The 21748-nt window shown below is 39.3% G+C and overlaps 1 protein-coding gene across 1 annotated transcript in view; it reads left to right on the top strand.

Moving 5' to 3' along the window:
• Nucleotides 1-927: 927 nt before the first annotated feature.
• The window catches only part of VWA8 (von Willebrand factor A domain containing 8), an 89029-nt gene continuing 68208 nt past the window's right edge, over nucleotides 928-21748 (top strand). Inside the window, exons 1-3 of the mRNA XM_008935256.1 lie at nucleotides 928-997; nucleotides 12034-12164; nucleotides 13298-13408. Of these exons, the coding sequence (XP_008933504.1) occupies nucleotide 997; nucleotides 12034-12164; nucleotides 13298-13408 (243 nt within the window). The 5' untranslated portion in view covers nucleotides 928-996. The remainder of the gene's footprint in view (nucleotides 998-12033; nucleotides 12165-13297; nucleotides 13409-21748) is intronic.

Below are 21748 nucleotides of genomic sequence, written 5' to 3'. Positions count from 1 at the left end.
GGTCAGGTCAGTGCTTTGTGAATGTGGGCTGGGAGGGTGAGAGCTGCCATGTGGGCACCTTTGTCTTATGTGTTTGGCTTTCTGGTCTGGCTGTTTCTCTTGCCAACTACGGGAAACCTTGGTTCTTTGTTTATACTACCTCTTGTGGGTCAAATCATGTCTTTTGTGGCATTGTTGGGGGTGATGTCAATTATATATGAGCTGGTTGACTTGTTTGTATTCCTGGCGGTCATTCGTGGCATGACTTTCTTGTTTACAATACAGTCTACTTATTGGTTTGTCTTTCTGCTGGTTATGTCATTCTTGTTGGGTCTAGTCATTGGCAGAACAGTCCTAGTAACACACTAGTGAATAAAATGGCCAGATGCTTTTGTTTTTGTGAAATGCAGAGCAAGAAATGCTTGAGACCTCTCAGACCATGGAGAGGTGCCAGTTTCTGCAGCCATACTGTCGGAGTTCAGGAAAGGCCCACTGACAGATACATGTTGGTTTGTACCTCCAGCAGATACTGTTCCAGGTTGCTTGAAAACTCAGGAAAATCATCACCCCTATGAGTATTTCTCACTGCTCTGCAGACAAACAGGCTGAAGATTGGATTTCAGTAAAGATAGATTTAATTTCAGTGAGGATGACTGGAATGAGTTTCTGCAGTGAGTTTGAATTCCGTAGCACCCAACAAAGTTACGTTTATAACAACAGCAGAAAGAAGTCTAGGAATATTAATTAAATGTAAATTGTCCTGGTACCTATCTACTGAAAAGCAGCAGAGCCTAATTAGTAAACTTGTAGTTCTGAAGCACTGCTATGTGAACACACAGTCAGCCTTACTGCAGCAGGCCTATGATTTAAACTTTTTAATATAGGAATATTAAACATTTCAGTATCTGGGAACTAAAAGACTTCTTTTTCTCTTTTTTAGGTGATACTGTCACTATTGGAGATGTGTCTTTTAAACTCAAAACACCGAAGAACCCAGAACTTGTTCCACAGAACTACAGTAAGAACCTGCTTTCCTTCTGAATGAATGTCAAGGCTTTATCAAAAAACTTTTACTCACTCAAGTCACCCCACTGGCTTTGCTGAATTGATTTAAGAAATATGTTTTGAAAAAGCCTGCAGTTTTCAGAAAGCTGTCTTTACTGACCTCTTTACTGTATCGCTGGTTCAGCTTGTTATATAGGAGCCTTTTAATTTTAAGTGTAACTTGTCCTGCTGGTCAGAGAGACAGTAAAAGCATCATTTATATATGTATAAACATTTTGTTCAAAAGGAGTCTCATCCAGCAATTCTAAAAATAATACATTAATCTCAGATTGATTGGTCATTAAAGCTGTGGCAGTTTAAAATTCTCATTCAGTTGCAATATTATTCTATGTCCTAGGAGTCTGCTGCTTTATGACGGATGTATGGTGTTTTGTACTGTGATATTTAATATTCCTGGCTTGTCAGGTTGGTTGTTATTGTCAGCAAGCATACAGATATAGCTCTGTGCCTGGCAAGATCATCAAGCAGATCCTCCTGGAAACTATGCTAGGGCACATGGAAAGTAAGGAAGCGATTGATGGCAGCCAGTGTGGCTTCACTAAAGCCAAACCACGTCTGACATGTTTGGTGGCCTTCTGCGACAGGGTTACAGTGTTGGTGGGTGAGGGAAGAGCAACTAACATCACATACCTGCACTTGGGCAAAGCATTTGATGCTGTCCCACATGACATCCTCATCTCTAAATTGGGGAGATACAGGTTTGATGGGAGGGCCACTTGGTGGACAAGGAACTGGCTGGATGGTTGCACTCAAAGAGTTGTGGTCAATGGCTCGATATCTGAGGAGTGGTGTTCCTCAGGGGGTCAGTACTGGGACCAGCACTGTTTAATGTCTTTGTCAGCAGCGTGGATAGAGGGATTGAGTGCACCCTCAGCAGGTTTGTGAATGACATCAAGCTGTGGTGTGGCTGACATGCTGAACGGAAGGGGTGCCGTATGGAGGGACCTTGACAGGCCTGAGATGTGGGCTTGTGCCAACCTTATGAAGTTAACCCAGTCCAAGTGCAAGGTCCTGCACCTGGGTTGGGACGATTCCAATCACAAATGCAGGCTGGGCAATGAGTGTACAGAGAGGAGCCCTGAGGAGAAGGACTTGGGGTTGTTGGTTGACGAGAAGCACAACATGATGTGGCACATGACGTGCACTTGCAGCCCAGGAGGAGAACCACATCCTGGGCTGCATCAAAAGAATCATGGCAAGGAGGTAGATTCTCTCCCTCTACTCCACTCTTGTGAGACCCCACCTGGAGCTGGAGTATTGTGTCCAGCTCTGGGGTCCAGAGCACAAGAAAAACTTGGACCTGTTGGAGCGAGTTCAGAGGAGCGCTGTGAAAATGATCAGGGGGCTCGAGCAGCTCTCCTGTGAAGACAGGCTGAGACATTGGGATTGTTCAGCCTGGAGAAGAAAAGGCTCTGGGGAGAACTTATAGTGGCCTTCAAGTACTTAAATTAGCATAGTAGACCAATGTTAGTACTGATGTGTGAAGATCACTATTTCTCAACTCTATTTTGACATGGAACATTTCTTCTGAAAAGTTTGTCATTCAAGAGGTGTAGCAGGAATATAGAATAATAAAGTAGTTTGGATTGGAAGGGACCTGTAAAGGTCATCTAGTCCAACCTCTCCTGCAATGAGCAAGAACATCTCCAACTAGATCAGATTGCTCAGAGAGCAGTATTGAGAGGAAGATTTTACTTTCAGTCTTTGACTAGTGTGAAGCCTGCCACTTGTCTGGTAGGCCAGATGGCTGAGCTGCATCTGACTTGTGGGCTGCTTAGGTCCCATACCCCAATAGGCATCACATGGTGATGCTTTCCAATCAGATGATCAAAGGTGCCAGAGATACCCAATACCATGTGTCATCCTTTGCTGTTGTGGGGTAGCCCATGAGGAAAGGGTTTCTGCTTTAAACTGTAGTAAAATACCTCATGAGTTCTCTGGGAATGCGGCCAACCAGTTGAGGAATGCTGCTCTGTTTTATTACTTTTTATAGCTTCTTAAATGATAGATGTTTTTTCTTTTCATCATTTATTTTGTAAGCCTATTTTTTCATTTTGATCAAGAAGTAAGGATATCGATTGTCTGTGTCAATCACTAGTGTGATCCGTTTCACTACTTTACATTTCTTGTAGATTTTTTGGCTGTCTGGTTTTCTGTGCTCTACTAAAGGTGCTAACAATTCCTTGCTGCCTTGTGCTCTTCCACAACTTGCCACTCACTATTACATGTTTGGTCAATCTGCACTTTCCTGTGAGATGTTGCCTCTAACTTGCTGTAACAGCATCTCTTTCAGTTCCTTGGGCTGGGAAGGTAAGAAAGTTACGAGAACATTTGGTAGAGTCAAAGAAGCAGAGGTTTTTCTAGTTAATGATTATAAGAAGGAAAAAGTGGTTTAAAATGAATCTGATCACAAAAAAAAAATGTTAAACATGTTACTGGACAGAAAGGTGGGATCTTAGCTAAAAATTGATACTACAACTGTTTGGGATACAGTAGTTCATCAGTATTCATGTACAGAGTCATAGAATGCTTTGAGTTGGAAGGGATCTCACAAGGTCATCCCAGTCCAACCCCCCTGCAGTAAGCAGGGACATCCCCAACTAGGTCAAGTTGCTCAGAGCCCCATCCAGCCTGACCTTGAATGTCTCCAGGGATGGGGCCTCCACCACCTCTCTGGGCAGCCTGTGCCAGTGTCTCACCACCCTCAGTGTAAAGAACTTCCTCCTGATGTCCAATCTAAATCTCCCCTGCTGGAGTTTAAAGCCATTGCCCCTCCTGCTGTCGCTGCAGGCCCTTGTAAGCAGTCCTGCCCCAGCTTTGCTGTGGGCTCTTCAGCTACTCGAAGGCCACCAGAAGGTCCCCCTGGAGCCTGCCCTTCCTCAGGCCGAGCAGCCCCAGCTCTCTCCTGCCCTCCTAGGAGAGCTGCTCCAGCGCTCGGATCGCTTCTGTGGACCTCCTCTGGGCCCACTCCAACAGGTCCATGTTTTCCTTGTGCTCTGGACCCCAGATCTGGACACAGGACTCCAGGGGAGGTCTCAGCAGAGCATGTACTTTATTGTAGCATTACTAAAGATACAAAATGTTGCTTATAATCCTAAATACCAAATTAGTAAAATAAAGGAAGGTAGAATACTCTTGTATTTAATAGCAGAAAATCGATTTGAGACACGAGTACTATTTCTTTGTATCTTTAAATTCAAATTTTTTCTTTAAATTTCTTTAAATTTAAAAATTCTTTAGTTTTTTTTTATCCCTTAGTGCTTGTGCTATGCTTATGTTACTATGGAAAACAAATTTACATTCTTTTAGTGAAATTAAGTAGTTTGTATTTGCTTTGTGTCAATGATCTCCTGTGAGGCATTTAGAGAGTATTTGCATTATTTCTCACTTTTAAAAATTGTTTTAAGAGTACTTTTTATTTTGCTGTGTGATTGTTGTATATACAAGATATTTTGGTGTAAAATAGATTAATTGGGTATTTATACTAATCTATAAACTGAGATGTTATGTATCTTGAAATTTTACTACAGTAATCAATAGTACACTTATAATGACCGAGGTGCTTAGATTAGTTGTTTTAAACTAAGACTAGAAATAGTTTGGTCACCCACTTAAGTGGGAAATACTCCTGAAAAAGTCTCAGACATTGTGATGTTTGCAGCAGAGTAAGAACTAAGAGGAGGGAGTTGAAGCAGTTACAGTTCATTTACTAGTACTGCACATGATACTGTTTTCTAGCTTGTAATTTGTGTAGAATAGAATATTTCTACTTTTCTTATTCTGCCAAGTAAAAGCCATGTTAAACTGTAGTGATGCTGAAAGTGCATATCTATAATTTAAAGCAAATTTTGGGGATGTTAAACTTATTCTAAACACAGCATTGTTATTTTAGCCTTAAAAATAGCCTTAAAATCTGAAGAAAAAAGGTAACACAATAAAGAATTCAAATGTATGAAGTACTTAGGAAACTTTACATTTGTCATTTTGGCAGAGAATAGATACCAAAATATTTCATTCCTTGTGTTACCAAATTAAACTGATTAGCTCTTTTACTGAACCTTGTTACATTTTGCAGAAATGGGTAGGATAGATACTGCAGCTTATCTCATGTTTTCATGTCTTTGCTTTTTGGGTTTTATGCTAGGTACCTCACAAGTTCTGTATGAAGTACAGCACTTCATGTGCTAATGTAAAATATCAATTTGTTTTGCTGTTGTTGGCAAATGGCTTTTTCTTGGAAGATGATAATTATAGGTAGATAAAATCTTTTTATAAGTGACAAGTAAAAATGAGTCATACACAAGGGAATTTTTAATTTTTTTAATGGGATATCTGTCATAACTGTCTGGCACATTCTAAAAAGAGGGCACTTATTTTTTACACGGCTTGTTCTTTCATCAGTAAAAATAAAACCTACATCTAAAAAATCTCACCGTGCCTGAAAAGCATAATTGTTTAATTATACTTTTGAGAAACTTTGTATGGCTTATCATGATGGTTTAGATCTAAAATTGAATTTTGAGAACACAATTTTTTTTTTTGTGTTGAGTTCATGTCAGTGCACTGCTTTCGTTAATTGTTTCTGGAAATTTTATGAAAATGACAATGTACCTGGTATTTTGTGTATTTATTAATCTTAACAAAACCATTCCAAACATAGCTCTTCCAGGACACTTGGTGCAATGATGACAAATCCTCATTGAGGCAGGAAAACGGATATTTATTAGTACACCATGTTTGCTCTGCTGCTCTCTGGGGGTGCAAATGCAGCTGCCGTTTGGCTGTGGTCACGTTCAATGCAACTGCATTGGGTTGTGGAAGAGTAATTTCAAACAGTGTGTGGTTTGTGCCAGGTGTCCCATGTCTGAGCACCCTCACCAGTTTGTTTTCAGAAGTAACACGTGTGTGTACAATGAGTTAAGTGATAAATCCTGTTAGTTTTATCAGTTGAGATAATGGGAGGCTAACTATCGTGAGGAATTTGAATAGAAGCTTTGTGAGGATAATAATGAAATAGATAAAAACATAGCACTAAAGGGGTTTCTGTGCTCAAAAGGGAATTGTTTTAATGTTGAGGAAATTTGGGTTATTTCTCTGTAGTAGATTCAGGGTTGCCAGCAGCTCCTCTTACTTGTTCTTCACCTGAAAGATCAGTATTGCCGTAACAGTAAGAGACTGTCTTTCTGCCAGGGTGGTGTGCGCTGTGCTGGGGCATGACATGCGTGTGTTCGCTTATTACACAGAGTAGGTTCAGATTTGTGCTAGAATGTGTGTTCTTCCCTCCGTTAACTTTAAATAAAGCTGCCAGAGTGCAACACGTTAAAGACAGGTTGTATTGCAGGATGGCTGTCATTGCATTTCTTCTGTCTGAGCCCAGGGAAAGATGTCTGTTGTCAGAGATAGTGATTGTTTCAGCAGTTTGACTTTTCATGTAGGTTTGCAAGTGATCTGCTAATTGATTGTTACCATCTAATTCAGAATCTGAAATAGTGGCAGATTTGTTGGTGGAGCTCTGAATGTTTTACACCATTATTCCTGTTTTGCCCACACTGAGAGTGAGGGACAGGAAGACGGGGATGTGGAAACCTACAGTGAAGGTCTGGGTGGAGCTCGGGGAATTGTCTGCTCAGTTCCTTGTGCCTCAGCTGAATCCAAACTGCTTCTGAAGCAAGTTTGTCCTCCTCCGAGACATGTGTGTCCTTCTTGTTCTTAAAATGTGCTGGTGATGTAGATTCCAGAACGCTCTGCACACTTCGCTCCAGTAATTAACAATTCTTTTGTGGAAAAAAAAGCCTCATTTAGGTCTTTTTGGACGTACTGTTAGGTTCTTGGGGCTTGTTCTCTCTAGTGTAACCATGATGTACAGATAATGTTTTTCTTCACTGTGATTCTCTCTTGCGTATCGGGAAACAGTTGTTATGATTTTCAGTTTTTGATTTTCTAGACTGCATTCCAATTTATTTTGATAATTCTTGCTCTTTTCTAGAATCTCTTGAACTTTTTGGTGCTATACTGATCTGTTGAGTTCAAAAGCAGACGCAATATGTCCCTCCATTTGGAGTCTGGCAACAGATAACTGCTCTGGCTATGTGTGTCCTTGTGAATTGTACATCCAGCTATGAACAGTTTCAGTTATTCCATGTTTTTATGTTACTAGGAGAAACTTAGTTTTCTGAATCCCATTCAGGATTCCTTCCAGAAAGCTATTTGGTTTTACATGATTCTTCTATATTATCTTTTCTTTTATACTAACATGGAGAAATACGATTTACCTATGTAGTTCTTATACCTTTCTGTGAAGCAGTCGACTCAGAGGAATCAATGATAAATGAGTTTATGATCTCAGTCTAAGAAATAACTTGCCCCTTTCTAAGTCCCTGCAAAGACTTGCAACTTATTTCCTTACCGCCACATAAAGAAAAATTTTTGGAATGAAGACGGGTTCCATGAAAAAATTATGAGGAAAAATAGTATTCCAATGAAAACTGTCTGTGATGTAACCTCATTATGAGACCTTGAAAACTCTTTGAGTTGGGCTCTGTGCATCAGCATAAAATTGGAAGGACAGCAATGTTTTGCTTGCAAAATGCTAAATGGCAGCAGCTGAAAGCAGGCCATGGAGGAGTGCCTGCTCCTCCACCTTGGCCATGCTGCCTCCTTCACCTTGTCTGGGCACCTCACTCTCTTCCTTCATTGTCCCTCAGTCTGAACAGCTGTTAAATAAGTCTCAGTGAGTTAACTTTTTTTTATTTTTTAAACATTCTCACTTTTTAATATGTTTTTAGACAAAGACCTCCCTCCTTGTCCTCTTCTTCTTCAGCTATATTTTATGGTAGCTGCCCCCTGTGCTGGATAGAGTACAGACTGCTGTGGAAAGCTGAAGGACCCCCTTGGCAGCTGGACGAGAGGAAGAACATTTTCCCCTTGTGAATATTTACCTCCTCTGGTAAAAGGAGTCATTCTCAGGCTCTAAACATGTACTGTAGCAAAGGTTTAGGGTGTTCAGAGGTCTTTTCTTATTCTGTTGAAAAGGATATCTTTGATGTCTTCTAAGTGCCTGTTGATTACTATGTGATTGACCAAACTAGAGTCATACAGGGACAGGAGCTCTAATGTATTTTGTAGTACATCTGGCACAGATATTCTTGGGAATCAGTTCATTTAACTGCCTGGCTCTGAACAGTGGTAAGAGGTAGATAACTCCTTCATCTATGGGATTTCTTCTGTAGGTAGGACACAAGGACTTGCCAGCAGATACTGTCTGCTGTCTGCCATGCAACTTAGGGCTTCAGTTAGTATAGCATGTGCCAAGAATTCAAGTACGAGTGAACTGGAAAATTTCTGAGGCTAGTGTAGCCATTTCAGTCTTGGTTTTATCAAAAGCTGATTTGTGGATCAAACAAGAGCAGCTGCTGCATTTGCTTCAAAATCTATCTACGATATGTTCTTCTCTTCTTATTTGAGGATTTCTCCTTTCAGCTTCAGCTGTTCACTTTACAAGATGTTTGTACAGATCCTGCTAGGTGTTGTCCTACTTACCACACATTACACAGCAATAGAATGCAATTTCTTTCACTGGCCATCCTTGTTACACAGGAATAGCAAATCCCAGCACCGACTACTCTCCTGCCTGGGCCAGATGGTGTCTTTGGGAATACGTTGTGGAGGCTTCCCACGCACCATCCTGCAGATTAAGAAACAAGGGCCAGCTACTCAACTGCTGCAAATCATCAGAGTGCCACTAAACAGATTGTGCAAACCCAGTTTGCATTAGATACTATCTGACTCATGGCATAATTAATAAAAGTTGCTGTAATACACGTGCTGGTGCTTTATTCAGCTAATTTGCCCCGTCTTCTAAATGGCATAGAAAATAATGGCATGGTGCTTGTAGTAAAGTTAATATATAGAACTTGAACAGAGGGGAATTTTGTCAAGTCATGTCAGAGAAAATGTAAAGCTTTGCAATGCAGATACCGTGGTACAAGTAGTCTAAATGTAGAGTAATAAAGGTACTGTGTGTGTGCATCTGAAGTTGCTTTTGAAAAACATACTGTGCTTTGGAAACAGTTTGTGCAGCATAGGCTGCATGTGCAAGGAAAAAATGTATTTCTTGTATTAGAAGGACACAATTGGGAAGCTGAAGTAGGCTTAATATCTGGAGTGATGTGCAGATGTTACATGTTAGAGTAGGAGGCACTGATAAGTGGAAGCTGCTGTCACCTTAGGGAATGGTTGCTTTGTATTTTCTACATTATTTGTAACAGGCTTCTTGTGGGCGAGTGTTCAGCTGGGCAGAGTGCTGACTTGGTGATTGATTCTGTGTATTATAATTGTTTGGATTATACAACTATAATTGTGTTATAATTGATCTGTGTGTGAGGAGAATGATGTGAATGGTGAAGTAATGAAATAACTTTCTAGGAAATGTATTGATAAGGAGTTGTGTGTTTCATGTCCTTTTCTCAAAAACAAAAAGCAGCCTTAGGAATTGATAGGAGAGTTTTAAAAGTTACATTTTTCATATTTACTATTTCAGAGTGCATTTGGATTGGTTTTGATGAGACTGTAAGTGCCCTGAAATTCGTTAAAGCTTGCAGGGGATCACATTTCTAAGATTTCAGATTTTTTTTGAATGCTGTACACTCATGCTCTCTTTTACATGACAGTTTGTCTTGCAGATGCTGTCTTTGTCTGCTGACCATTCTTAAATCCCCCTTCTATTTATGGTATTGCTTTTAAGTCTGACCCAAGGGTTTTTTTTGAGACCATCTTAAAAATAAAAAAAGATAGTTACACACATTAATGTGAATTACTCCAGAGGCATTTGTAGTCATGCTGGGTCAAAGCTCTTTTTGCAATGCATCTAATAGATGATTTTTGACATGAAAGAATTCAGCTTTTCAGCAAGATTTGCAAGCCTATTTGTTCACTTAACTTTTTTTTTTTGAGAACAGCTATTATAAAAATACACTAGGGGCACATTGGCAGGTTCATACGACAGGTAGAAGTAACAGTGAATGTGTCCCTCGGTGACATCTGTGTCTTCCAGTTTTTCTGGTACCTTTAATACAATACTTTTCATTTGTATGCTGCTTTTCTAATTACCATAGCTGTCCACTTGTAAAGTTTGGATGGAGCAATTCTTCTGGTGTGATGTATTACCCTGTATTTCCCAAAGAATATATGTAATAGGAACTTCCTTAATTTTCTTGAAAATCATGTAGAAAGGAGCATGTTATTCCCTGGGAGGTATTAATTTGCATTTGGCCTGTTGTGTGTGGTACATGTGGTGTGCATTGCTTTTGGAAAACAGTGTTGCAGCAAAGAAGAAGAAAATATTCTTGAATTCCTATGATCTTACCATATAGGACAACTAATCCTGGGCATGATAATGACAGTTGTTTAGAAAACAAAACAAAGCAAAAAAAACCAAACCTGAAATATTTATTTGCAATTAATCTGGTAAACCTACATGTGCATGCTGTTCATGTTCACATTGATGGTAAGGACATGGTAGATTTATCTGGAACCTGAAGATTTCAGATAGTTTTCTTGAGAGCCAGATCAGAACATTCAGTTAAAATTTTTGATATAGTTTTCTTCAGCCACCAGCTTGAAAAATCTTCCTTGAATCTCATACAGTCATTTAATACGTTTTCTGTGATCTTACAAAAATGAATGTGAATGCTGGTATATAAAGATTCGACAGTGAATTTGAAAGCCCTCGCAGCTGAGGGGCACTGTCCCTGTCCCTAGCTCTGCCCCACACATACTGTCTCCTGTGTCTCAGGAAACCTCATGTAGAACCAAGGGTTGTTTTTTAAAATTTTGGCCTCCAGTTACAGCCAGTAATCACACTGAAAAAGGTGCATAACCAAGTAGTGATTCAAAGAGTCCATCACCTTTTGCTCCTCTCTTAATGCACTTCAGCATCCCACGGACCACCATCCTTGAGGCTCCAGCTGCAGACCCCATCATTGCTCTTGTCAGAGTGTTCTGAAAGCAGCCATGTGCATACAGGCATAGCTCAGTGTCCCTCCTGGCTTGCCTGTGTTCCCCTCCTGCACCAGAGCCTTTTGCCTGTGCCTGAGAGAGACAGGCTTTGCTGGGGTGTGTGAAGGAGCGTTCTGGGGGTAGAGTGATGTTTTTGGTGCCCTTCCTTCTGTGTGTTCTTCTTGCACTTCTTCCAGTGCTGTCAACGTTTCCATACATGTGGTAAAGGTTTTAGTTTACTTATAATTGCGTTATTGTTTTTCGAAATAGTAAGGGTATGGTATTAATAGAAATAAGTGAATCTGCTTTGAGTTTGTTTTTGTGATGATTTTGGAAGCTGTATGGTATTGATGTGATCGATAATGCAAGGTTTGCATTTCCTTGATAAATTTTGTGGTTTATTGTGTCAAACAGGAATGCAATTGTCTTTTGAGAAAATAACAAATGAAATACAGCCCTGAACATTAATCTTAGTCTGATGAAAGCACAGTATGTGTATTTCTTCTTTTAAAGTTCACATTTCACAGAGACATTAGGATATAGGCTGGATAAATCTTTTACAGCTTAGTAATAATTTATCTCTACTATGTTAACAGACGCTGAGAAGTCTGCTCAACATTGGATAATTAAAAACAATCTTTGTGTTGATCAATTCGTTGTGGAATGAGAATCAACAACTTTTTTTCTGTTTGGTTTTTTTTTTTTTTTTTTTTTTTTTTGGTTTTGTTTTTTTTTGTTTTGTGTTTTAGTTTAGAATTAAATAAGGCAGAGAAACGGCAGTGGCCAAAATAGGTACATGAAATTCCATGAAAATGAAGTAATCTAATATAAACTGTGTGTGGACTTGCCTACTTTTCAGCTGTCTAGCTTTAGGGCAGCACATCTTTGTGTCTTTGTTTCATTTTTGAAGAAAAGAGAAAGAAATGTGTGAATGGCCAGGTATCTAACAGTTTTCAAAATTAAATAGCGTGTTCTTATCTTTGTGTTTCAAAGTGACAGATTCTTTGGCCCAGGCTGTAGTCCACCATTTAAGATGGATAATGCAGAAAGATCTTCTTGGCCAAGACATCTTTCTTATTGGTCCTCCCGGGCCTCTCCGGCGATCTATTGCCATGCAATACCTGGTAAGTATGTTGGTGTAATTTCTTTGATACGCAGTCATTAATGTCAGTTAGTCATTCCTCTACCAGCCAAATGGTAAAAGGTAGTCCTAGGAAATCTCACATCAAGCTACTTAGGAGGTAATTAAGTTTTTCCATAAATGTGCTTTCCAAAGTTCAACTTTTGTTATAGCTGAACAGAAAGTACAGACATTTTAATACATGTTTTTCTGCTTAAACTCGGGGAGGGGTGGGGAGGGAGGGAAGTTGGAAAACTGTGTTACCATATGCTATCACAAATGGAGAAACAGTTTGTTCTAGGCATTATGTATGTTGGAGGATTAAGATATCTGCCTACTGTTACAGACAGCAAATCGTTTTTGCTTCATTATATAAAAAAAGAAATGAAGAGAAGGATTTGGGAGAGGAGTGTTCTGAGTAACATTTGGGAAGAGTTATCCTGAGTGATTAGATAGAGTAGATGTGTGTACGATCCTCTCTTGGGATGTGGGAAGGACTTGCCTACGTCCATCTGCGTGAACTGTGGCAGTACCATGTGCAAAATTTCATGTTTAAATTATTGGTGCCCTTAAGTGAGCAGGAAGAGGGGGCTGTCTGCCCCCAAAGCTGATGTGGGTAGGACTCTGTCTGCCATGATATTGAGGGGAGAGAGGATAAGAACAATGTAGTTCACAAGTGCACTGGCAAAGCACGTGCAGGTAACAATCACAACTGCACCACAGTATAAGTGTTACTTAACAGGGAGAGATGAAGCGTCTCCATTTTTATGGAAAACTTCTGATTTTTATTCATGATTTGCAGATGCAGTTTGTTTTTCAGCATCCAGAACCAGAAGATTAACTTTTAGGATGTTACAGATGTTCAATGGAATGAATATATAGCTGGTCGTTATGTTTTTAGAACAGGTTTGGGGAAAATAAAAGTTTATTGGACAGAAATTCAAACCATCTGGTTTGAGGCAGAACACACTGTAAACATTTTAAAAATGAGATATTAGATTTTGTTCTGAATTATTTCACATCACTGTGGTGCTACTTGGTGCTCTTGTGTACAATTATACTGCGAGGCCCACTGTTCAAGTTAACTTACTGGGTTATTGTTTTATTTTTGTAATAACTTTAGGCTATTGTCCACAGGAGCTAACAAAGCAGGAGGTTGAGTATATCGCACTGTCGAGGGACACCACAGAAACTGACCTCAAACAGCGACGGGAGATCCGAGATGGTACTGCCTTTTATCTAGATCAGGCAAGTTTCAGTCACACACCACCTCATTACTCTTCAGTAGTTTGAAGGAAGTCATAATTTATATGATGAAAAATTAGTATATGGATTACAGACTGACTGACATGTTTCTGATGCAATTAGAAAAGTTCATGTAACACTCTTGATCTCCAAATTACCAAATATGTTATCTTTCACCAAATCCAAGATTACTGTGTCTCTTAAGAGTATCAGAGGGTTGATTTAGGCAGACTATAATTGATAGGCTTCTGTAACAAGGTGTGAGATCCGTTCTGTGCATGTAAGACAAGCACTTCTCTTAGTGGGTCTATTCCTTTACACTTGTACTACATCAGATGTATTCCTGAAATGAATCTTCTGATCTAGTTCTATTGAATAAGAGCCTAGTTCATGTATTTAGCACTGCTCTGTGTTGTGAAAACCAAGCACAGTAAATTGAGACAGTTGGGAGATTTGTTTTGAAAGCTTACTGCTCATTTGGACTCAAATAATGATTTAAGCACTCCTGCCATCAGTATTGCCCCAACCCCTCAGCTGATTTGGTACAACCATAGAGTGACTTAGGTAGGTCAGGTTTCTTATCAGTGACATATCTCCTTTTTGATTATGCAGGTAAAATACACACTTTATTTAGAATGTCCTTTTTCTTAGATGCCTACAATTTGTGTACAAGTTAGGTTTCTAATTAAATAGGGTTGGTCAATTCCTCTGTAGTGTAAATTTAAATGTCATCTAAAACAGCTGGTGATGCTGTAGAGGTTATTGATAGCACCAACGTATGTTACCTGTGGATGGAAAGGGAGATGAAGACAGGAGAGGAAAGTGAGCCTGAAAACTTTGTTCTCAGTTTTAAAGAAACATTTGCCTTTTTTTTTTTTTTCTTCTTTAATTCCCAATGATCTCTTTTTCAGGCTCCAAACTTTAAAGAAATCTATAAATAGATCTTTTTGAAACCACAATAAATGACTTGGAATGATGGAAGATCCTTGGAATGAAAGATAGCAACTAATCTAAACAACTTTTGTTTTAGTTACTTGTGCTCTCACTCCAGTAAGAATGCTCAAGGAAGATTAGCTTTCTAGGGTAGAGGTCCAAGATTACCTTTCTTCCTCAGTCTGTAGGAAGTTTTCAGTTAAAAGGGTTTTGCCAGAATCCAGCACAGCAGCACTTCAGACCAAGACTTCTCCTTCAGCAAGATACTAAAGTACTAAAATTGGTTGGATTCATGTCTTTCCTCAGCTCATGCATTGCTCATCTTCTATGTAACCAGTGTATGTTTAGCCTCTGAAAGGAAAGGAATAAAATCAGTTGTTGGCATTTAGTTGAGCACTTAAAATGCTGGAAATGTGAAATCTCATAGATAGTGATCATAGAATCATAAAGTTTAGGAAAGACCAAGATCATCAAGTCCAACCATCAACCAACGCTACCATGACCAATAAACCATGTCCCCAAGTGCCACGTCTACACATTTGCTGAACACCTCCAGGGATGGTGACTCCAGCACCTCCCTGGGCAGTCTGGTCCAATGGTTCACCACTCTGTCAGGAAAGAAATTCTTCTGAATATCTGATCTAAACCTAGCTGGTGCAACTTGAGCCCGTTTCCTCTTGTCCTATTGCTATTAACCTAGTAGAAGAGACCAAGACCCACCTCACTAGAGCCTCCTTTCAGGTAGTTGTAGAGAGCAATAAGGTCTCCCCTTGGCATCCTCTTCTTCAGGCTATGCAATCCCAGTTCCATCAGCCACTCCTCATAAGACATGTTCCCCAGACCAGCTTCATTGCCTTTCTCTGGGCCTGGTCCATCAACTGCTTCCAGATGAAGTTTTCTAACCCTACATTTTAGTTAGACACAGAAAATATGGTACATAGTTATCTTAGAATCATAGAATGTTTTAGGCTGGAAGAGGCCTCTAGAGGTCATCTGGTCCAACCTCCCTACACAAGCAGGGACATCTCTACCAGTTCAGGTCTCCCAGGGCCCTATCAGGCCTGACCGTGAATGACTCCAGGGTTGGGGCCTCCACTACCTCTCTGGTCAGCCCATTCCAATGATCTGTCACTCTTACATAAACACTTTTTCTAATATCCGGTCTAAATCCATCTTTTCCTAGTTTAAATCCATTACTCCTTGTCCTGTCATTACAAACCCTTTTGAATAGACCTTCCCTCACCTTCATGTAGGCCTCTATCAGGTACCAGAAGGTCACTATAAGGTCCCCCTGGAGCCTTCTCTTCTCCAGGCTGAACAGCCCCAACTCCCTCAGCCTGTCTTCATACAAGAGATGCTCCAATCCCATGATCATTTTGGTGGCCCTCCTCTGGACTTGCTCCAATATGTCTACATCCTTCTTGTGCTGGGGGCTCCAGAACTGTATGCAGTATTCCAGTCTCACCAGGGCAGAATAGAGGGGCAGAATCACCTCTCTTGATCTGCTGTCCACAGTTCTTGGTGCATCCCAGGATGCGATTGTCCTTCTGAGCTGCAATTGCACATTGGTAGCTCATGTCCAGTTTGTCCTCCACCAGCACTCCCAAGTCCCATTCCACAGGGCTGCTCTCCAGCAGATCCTCTCCCAGCCTGTACTGATAGTGCTGGTTACCCCGGCCCAGATGCAGGACCCTGCACTTGCCCTTGTTGAACCTCATGAGGTTCACCTGGGCCCACCTCTCCAGCCTGCCCAGGTCTCTCTGGATGGCCTCCAGTCCCTCTGGCATGTCAACTGCACCTCCCACTTTGGTAAATGTCTAGAACCATCACAGGTCTAATTATAGATAGTGATTAAAAGGAATAAAATTTTACAGGTTACACTGGGGTTTGACTTTTAATTAGTTCACTTAATAATTTTGAGGTTTGCAGATGGGTGTACCAGTTCAAAACTTTATAGAAGCCAGATGCTAGTCTTCTTTAAACCACAGACCTTGAACTGCTTCAAGACAGAAAAGCCTCTTGGCAGGTAGCCATGACAAAATATTCCTAAAAGAGCCTGGATCACTCCCATTGCTGTAGGTGTGCTCAAGAGGTGGTGAACTCATGTGAGGGACTGAATATCCAGGCTGTGCTTTTCAGACTCATGTACTATTTCCCTTCCTGTGGAATCTCATGCTTGCTCTTCATGACACGCAAGAGAAGACAGCAAAGCTTTAAAGTTTAGTTTCCAGAACATCCACTGCATGAATTCTGTGAGTCAAATGAAACTTAGATGTTGTTTAAGATAGCTGAAGCTCTTTATGTACGTATGTCTTTACATACAGAAATAACTTTAATATGGTGAATCACCAGGGTTGCAGACCCAGAGAGGCTTGCAAAGTTGTCTGTGAGTGCTTATTAAGACATTATGGTTCATAGCTCTAGATTTAATAGCGACAGATTACATACTGTAAATTGGTATCTCAGGTTTCAAAACATCTGATCTATTTTAACATGAAGTTGCTGAACATGACTGCAGTTAGTTATTTAAGACAGATTTGGAAGATGGTAATTTGGAAGCAGTGATTGAGGTTTTGTATTGAAATGTATATTGAAAGGCCAGTGTAGCCAGTATCCTCACATATTAGCAGTTCTTAGTACTGGAGTGAATCAAATGGGAGATTGGAGTTAGGAAGCCAGGTATCTGATGAGGAGTGGAAAAAAAGGGGGTGTGTGTTATTTATCTCAGAAATAGGGGACCATTAAAATAGAGGTAAACACTAAAGTATCAAATTCATTCCCAAATAAAATTGTGTAAAACACAGGACTTATAATGAGGTAATGATGAATTATTTGTTTTCATTCAAGTACTGGTAGCAGAAAATTCTGTTTTCTTGTGTTTTTTTTTTCTTGGGCCATTAATTTGGGTTTTCAGCTGTTAATTCATTCTTGAAAGCCTCAGAAATGTCATTATTGCTGTTATTGAGGCAGTTAAGTAATCTCTTGGTTTTATTCTGTAATTTATTGAATGGGTTAATTATGTTGTGTATCAAGTAATTAGTTTGAATTGCTCTGTATTACTGAAATATTTAAATGATAGCTTCAGATTTTGCTTGTATTGATAGAAGAGTTTGTCTTGCACAGTGGTTTTCTGTCTCTGTAATCTTTTCTATCTGAGCCAGCTTGATTGAACCCGTAAGCAGGTTGTAACATCAGCCTATGGTATTTTTAAAAATTAAGGTATTACATTGGATATTTTCATGTCTATTTTTTCCCATTTTTGATGCAGTTTTGCTTTTTATCATGTGTGTACAGCTATAAAAGTTACACCTCTGGTTTAAACTCCTATTACTGCAGCCTTCTACATTATTAATAATTACATGTAAGGAAAACATACATTATTTTAGTGTAGTGGCTAAGCCATTTTGTTAGTGCTTGAGAGGTGTGTTGCTCCAGGATTCTGCCACAAACCATGTTGCCTTGGATGCCCAGTTTTGCTTATCCTCTATCTTCCAGATTTTGTGTTAAATGAAACGTTGAAAAATTTCTAGTGTGTTTTTTTTTTTTTTTTTTTTTAAATACCGTTCTGAAATGTAGCCAGTGCATAATATTGAGAAAGATGCCCTGGTTTGAAAAATTAAAGCCCATTAGAGTTCCCCAAGAACCTTCCTCTGTGGATTTTAGGGCAACCAGTTTTCTAGTTTGTGGTAAGCATTTTCCTGAGAGACCTACCATTTCAGTTCTGGTATTTTAAACTGTACTGTTAAAATTTCTTTGACTTTACAAACTATTTTGATTAACACTATAAAAGAGTCCTCCTTTTTTCTCGTGCTCGTGCATTTCAGTATGTGCATTGTGCTGAGCTTTTTTCTGTCCTTCCCTTTCTGACACAGTGTAACTTCATCTGTGTACTTACACACTGCTTGTGTAAAAACTGGGGTTTGCAACATCCCGCAGTTGTCATATTTTGCACTGCTCAAGTGGAGGAGTTCACTGTGGTTCAGCTACAGGAAAGACAATGAAAGTCCACTTAGGGCTGTCTTTTCCCACAGGGTTTTTACCTTTAAGGTGGATGCAGTGTGGAGGGGGGTAACGCCCTGCATTACGTCTCTGTTTCGTGCAGCCGTTGCTGGGAGAGGAGCACTGTGGGAAGCGTTCTGCTCCAGCCTGCTGGAGCTGCAGGCATCCCCTGGAGCAGGTACCCAGGTTGCCATCACTCCAGAGCCCTGGGAGCATGGATGGGAGGCAGTAGCATCTGTCCTCTGATGAGCAAAGTAGTCCTTGCTGCAGCTACATAAATCTGGAAGTAAACATTTAACAAATCCCTCTCAACTTTTAAGCAAAAATTAATACTTTTAATCTCAGGTTTGTCATCAAGGTTCCACAGTATAAACCCCTCTCTCTCCCTGACAAATTGTGTTTTATGTTAAATATTTAGAACAAATGAGGCTAGTGAAAAAGGGAGGCACTGCAGCTATTTCTGCATTTTCATTATAGAATTATGAAGACTTGATTCTTGGAAACATTTAAAAAAATTATTTTCAGTGACAGATTGCAAACTTGCTTTCTTTCCCCTCTTTTTTTTTTTTTTCCATGCATTTTAGTTTCCATACCAATCCGTCAATACACAGATAAAACTGAAACAATGATTCAGAGGATGCCTTGTAGTATGCCTAGCCTATTCCAAAAACTTATTACTCATTCCTAACCAGAGTGCAGAAATTCCATAGTTGAGCTGGAGGCATGTAGCTGCTTTGGTCTTAAGAGTAGACTTTATGCTATTTAACACAAGAACATTAGAGGTAGGTGAATTGTATTTTTATTTCATTGTCTTTTGAAGAACAATTTCCAATATTTGAGACATGCTTTTCAGGTATATGAGGAGCACAATTTGGAAGAAAAATTAGCACCCAGGTGATGGTGGTGTTACTGTTGTTATGGGATGTCTTTGATTAAGAAGTGAAAAAACATGGTTGTGCTTCAGCCATTCCTGAAGCTCATTATAAAAGGTATGTACTTGTAGGTAGGCAATGACCATCTGTAGCATACCTTTTGAAATATTATTGTAGTGAGCAATAGGATTTTGGATAAAAACTTCAAATAGTTTCCAAGCTGTGGAAACTGTACTTTTAAAACTTTCATCCTGTAAGCTGATGGTCAGCAGGCAGCATAGCGTAGTAGGTTGCTTCTCAAGATTGTACTGCTAATGGAGAACATCTTTCTTGAAGTTAATGATTGTTACATGCTTCCTAATAGTTGCTGTCTACCAGCAGATTGCCTTCATGTACAAGTTCAGGAGAGAGATTTCTGTTGATACTGGAAGCCTGTTATTTCATCAAACCTCCATCCATAGCCTGTGTCTCTCAACATGAGTCAACAAGATTCTATGGATACTCAAAATATTTTGAAACCATATGAACAGAACATCTATTTTCCTCTGGCTAGTAAAACTCAGTCATAAAGTCTTCATAGGCTTATAATATGCAGAATCCAACCAACTTGGCAAATAAATTGTTTGTTAAAGCATATTCTGGCTGTATCTCCAAACTGCACTGAGACAAAATAGCATTTTGTTCATGCCAGATACTGGACTGGCTGCTGGAGGCTCAGGTTTTCTATTCAAGCAGGCTGGAGCAGATTTTTTTGTTTGACCTTCCTAGAGAAAAATGTTAGTGTGAAATTTGTCCTTTGTACAAATTTTATGGGATGAGGAAAGAGGAATTTTATGATGTCCTGAATTAGCATCAACAACAAAAAAACCAATTCACATACTGATTGCTTTTTTTTTTTAAAGAATTGGTGATTCAGTGGAAGAGAAATTATCTGAGCACTATTACTTGTGTAATGGGATCATTCCAGGTTCCTCAGATACTGATTGTGAGGCTAGATACTAAAATGTTATTTGTCTTTCAGAGAAGGGAATTTGGTGTGGAGATGTGTACTAGGATTGGTGAAGTGCCTTTTTCGATAACATTTGCTTGAATCCAGATGAGGTGCCGTCTTACTAATGATGTGAAAAACTTATGCTGTGGCTAATTTGCCAGTAGTCATTTATGCTTCTGTACTGTACATAAGAAGCATCTAAATTAGTCTTATTTAGTGTCTTCTTAAAGGTCTCTTCCAGCTAAAATTATTGTATGATTCATATGTTTCTATGATTATCTTCTCAGACGGATCTCTGATTCTGTTGTATGCTTTGTGCCATGTAGCAGTTCACTTGCTGTGCTGACTTGCTCTTTGTTTCTAGTTTATACTTATGTTCTTGTCCTTTATACATCTACATTCATACCCCATTATTTTTTTTCCCCTTGTTATTTTTGTTTTCTGGTACTTCTCAGATCTGCCTTCTTTTTCTCTATCCCAATTTTTGACATTATTGTATTCATCAGATTTTCATCTAGCATTATGTGACAGGTTCTTCTTCTGTAAGAGTTTATAGGAGACATGCTGGGAGGAGATTTTATTTGTTCTCCCTTTGCAACCGTGCTTATGTCAAAAATTGTATTTCTATTACAATTTAACACAAACGAAGGCTCTTTGGTGCCCTAAATGTTGCTGGTGCCTAAACCTGCCCCATTATTATCTGATGAGACTTCTGCAAATCGGAGGTAGACAAGAATACATTGAATATCAGAGTCTTTTACTGGATAGTAATGGTGAATATTAGGTATGAAGTGTAGTTAATTTACCTCATTGAATGTCATTGACTGCAAGAAACTTGCACAAAATTACCAGCACCGGAGTTTAGGTTTGAATTTTGTCTCCACATTATGCACTTAAATAGCCAGATATGAACAACTAATAAAGAGAAATATAGAAATCACTTTCTATCCAAAGGATTATCAAGTTAGTGGCTACATTTTTATTCTGGTTGTGTAGAAGACCATGTTCCGTCAGGGAATATAATTAAAAATCTTTTTAATTTTATCACTTGTTTTTTAGCATCTGATGTTTTATAGCACTTCTTGTTTTGTTTTTATCATCCATGTTTGGTTTCAATAAACTGTGTTCTAGTCAGACTAAAGCAATGTGCTGAGGATGCATTACATTGGTGCATAATTGGAGCAATCCACAGGAATACCTGAGCATTTTTCTAAATACTTCAATATAATTGTAAACATATAAAGCCACCTTGATTGTATGTTTTGTGTATAAACAGCTATCCCAGAATTATAAAATACAAAATATCACGCAACATCAAAAAAGAAAGGCAGCCACATATTATTATATACTGGGCATACAGTAAAATGTCTGCAAGGTTTTACAGTTTATTCTGTTAGTACAAAATACTGGAACTGACTTCTGTCAGTCCCTATAATAGTTAGGAGATAAAAGTCCAGCTCATGAATATGTAGCACTGTTAAGGCATCACTGCTGATGTGAATCTTACTGATTTGTACAGAAAGAAAATACTATTTTGGGAGGCACCTG

This window comes from Merops nubicus, unplaced genomic scaffold (assembly GCF_000691845.1).
Source record: "Merops nubicus isolate BGI_N331 unplaced genomic scaffold, ASM69184v1 scaffold7362, whole genome shotgun sequence".
NCBI classification, from domain to species: domain Eukaryota; kingdom Metazoa; phylum Chordata; class Aves; order Coraciiformes; family Meropidae; genus Merops; species Merops nubicus.
Note: the sequence above shows the minus strand (reverse complement) of the source record. Positions and strands in the feature narration are given on the sequence as shown.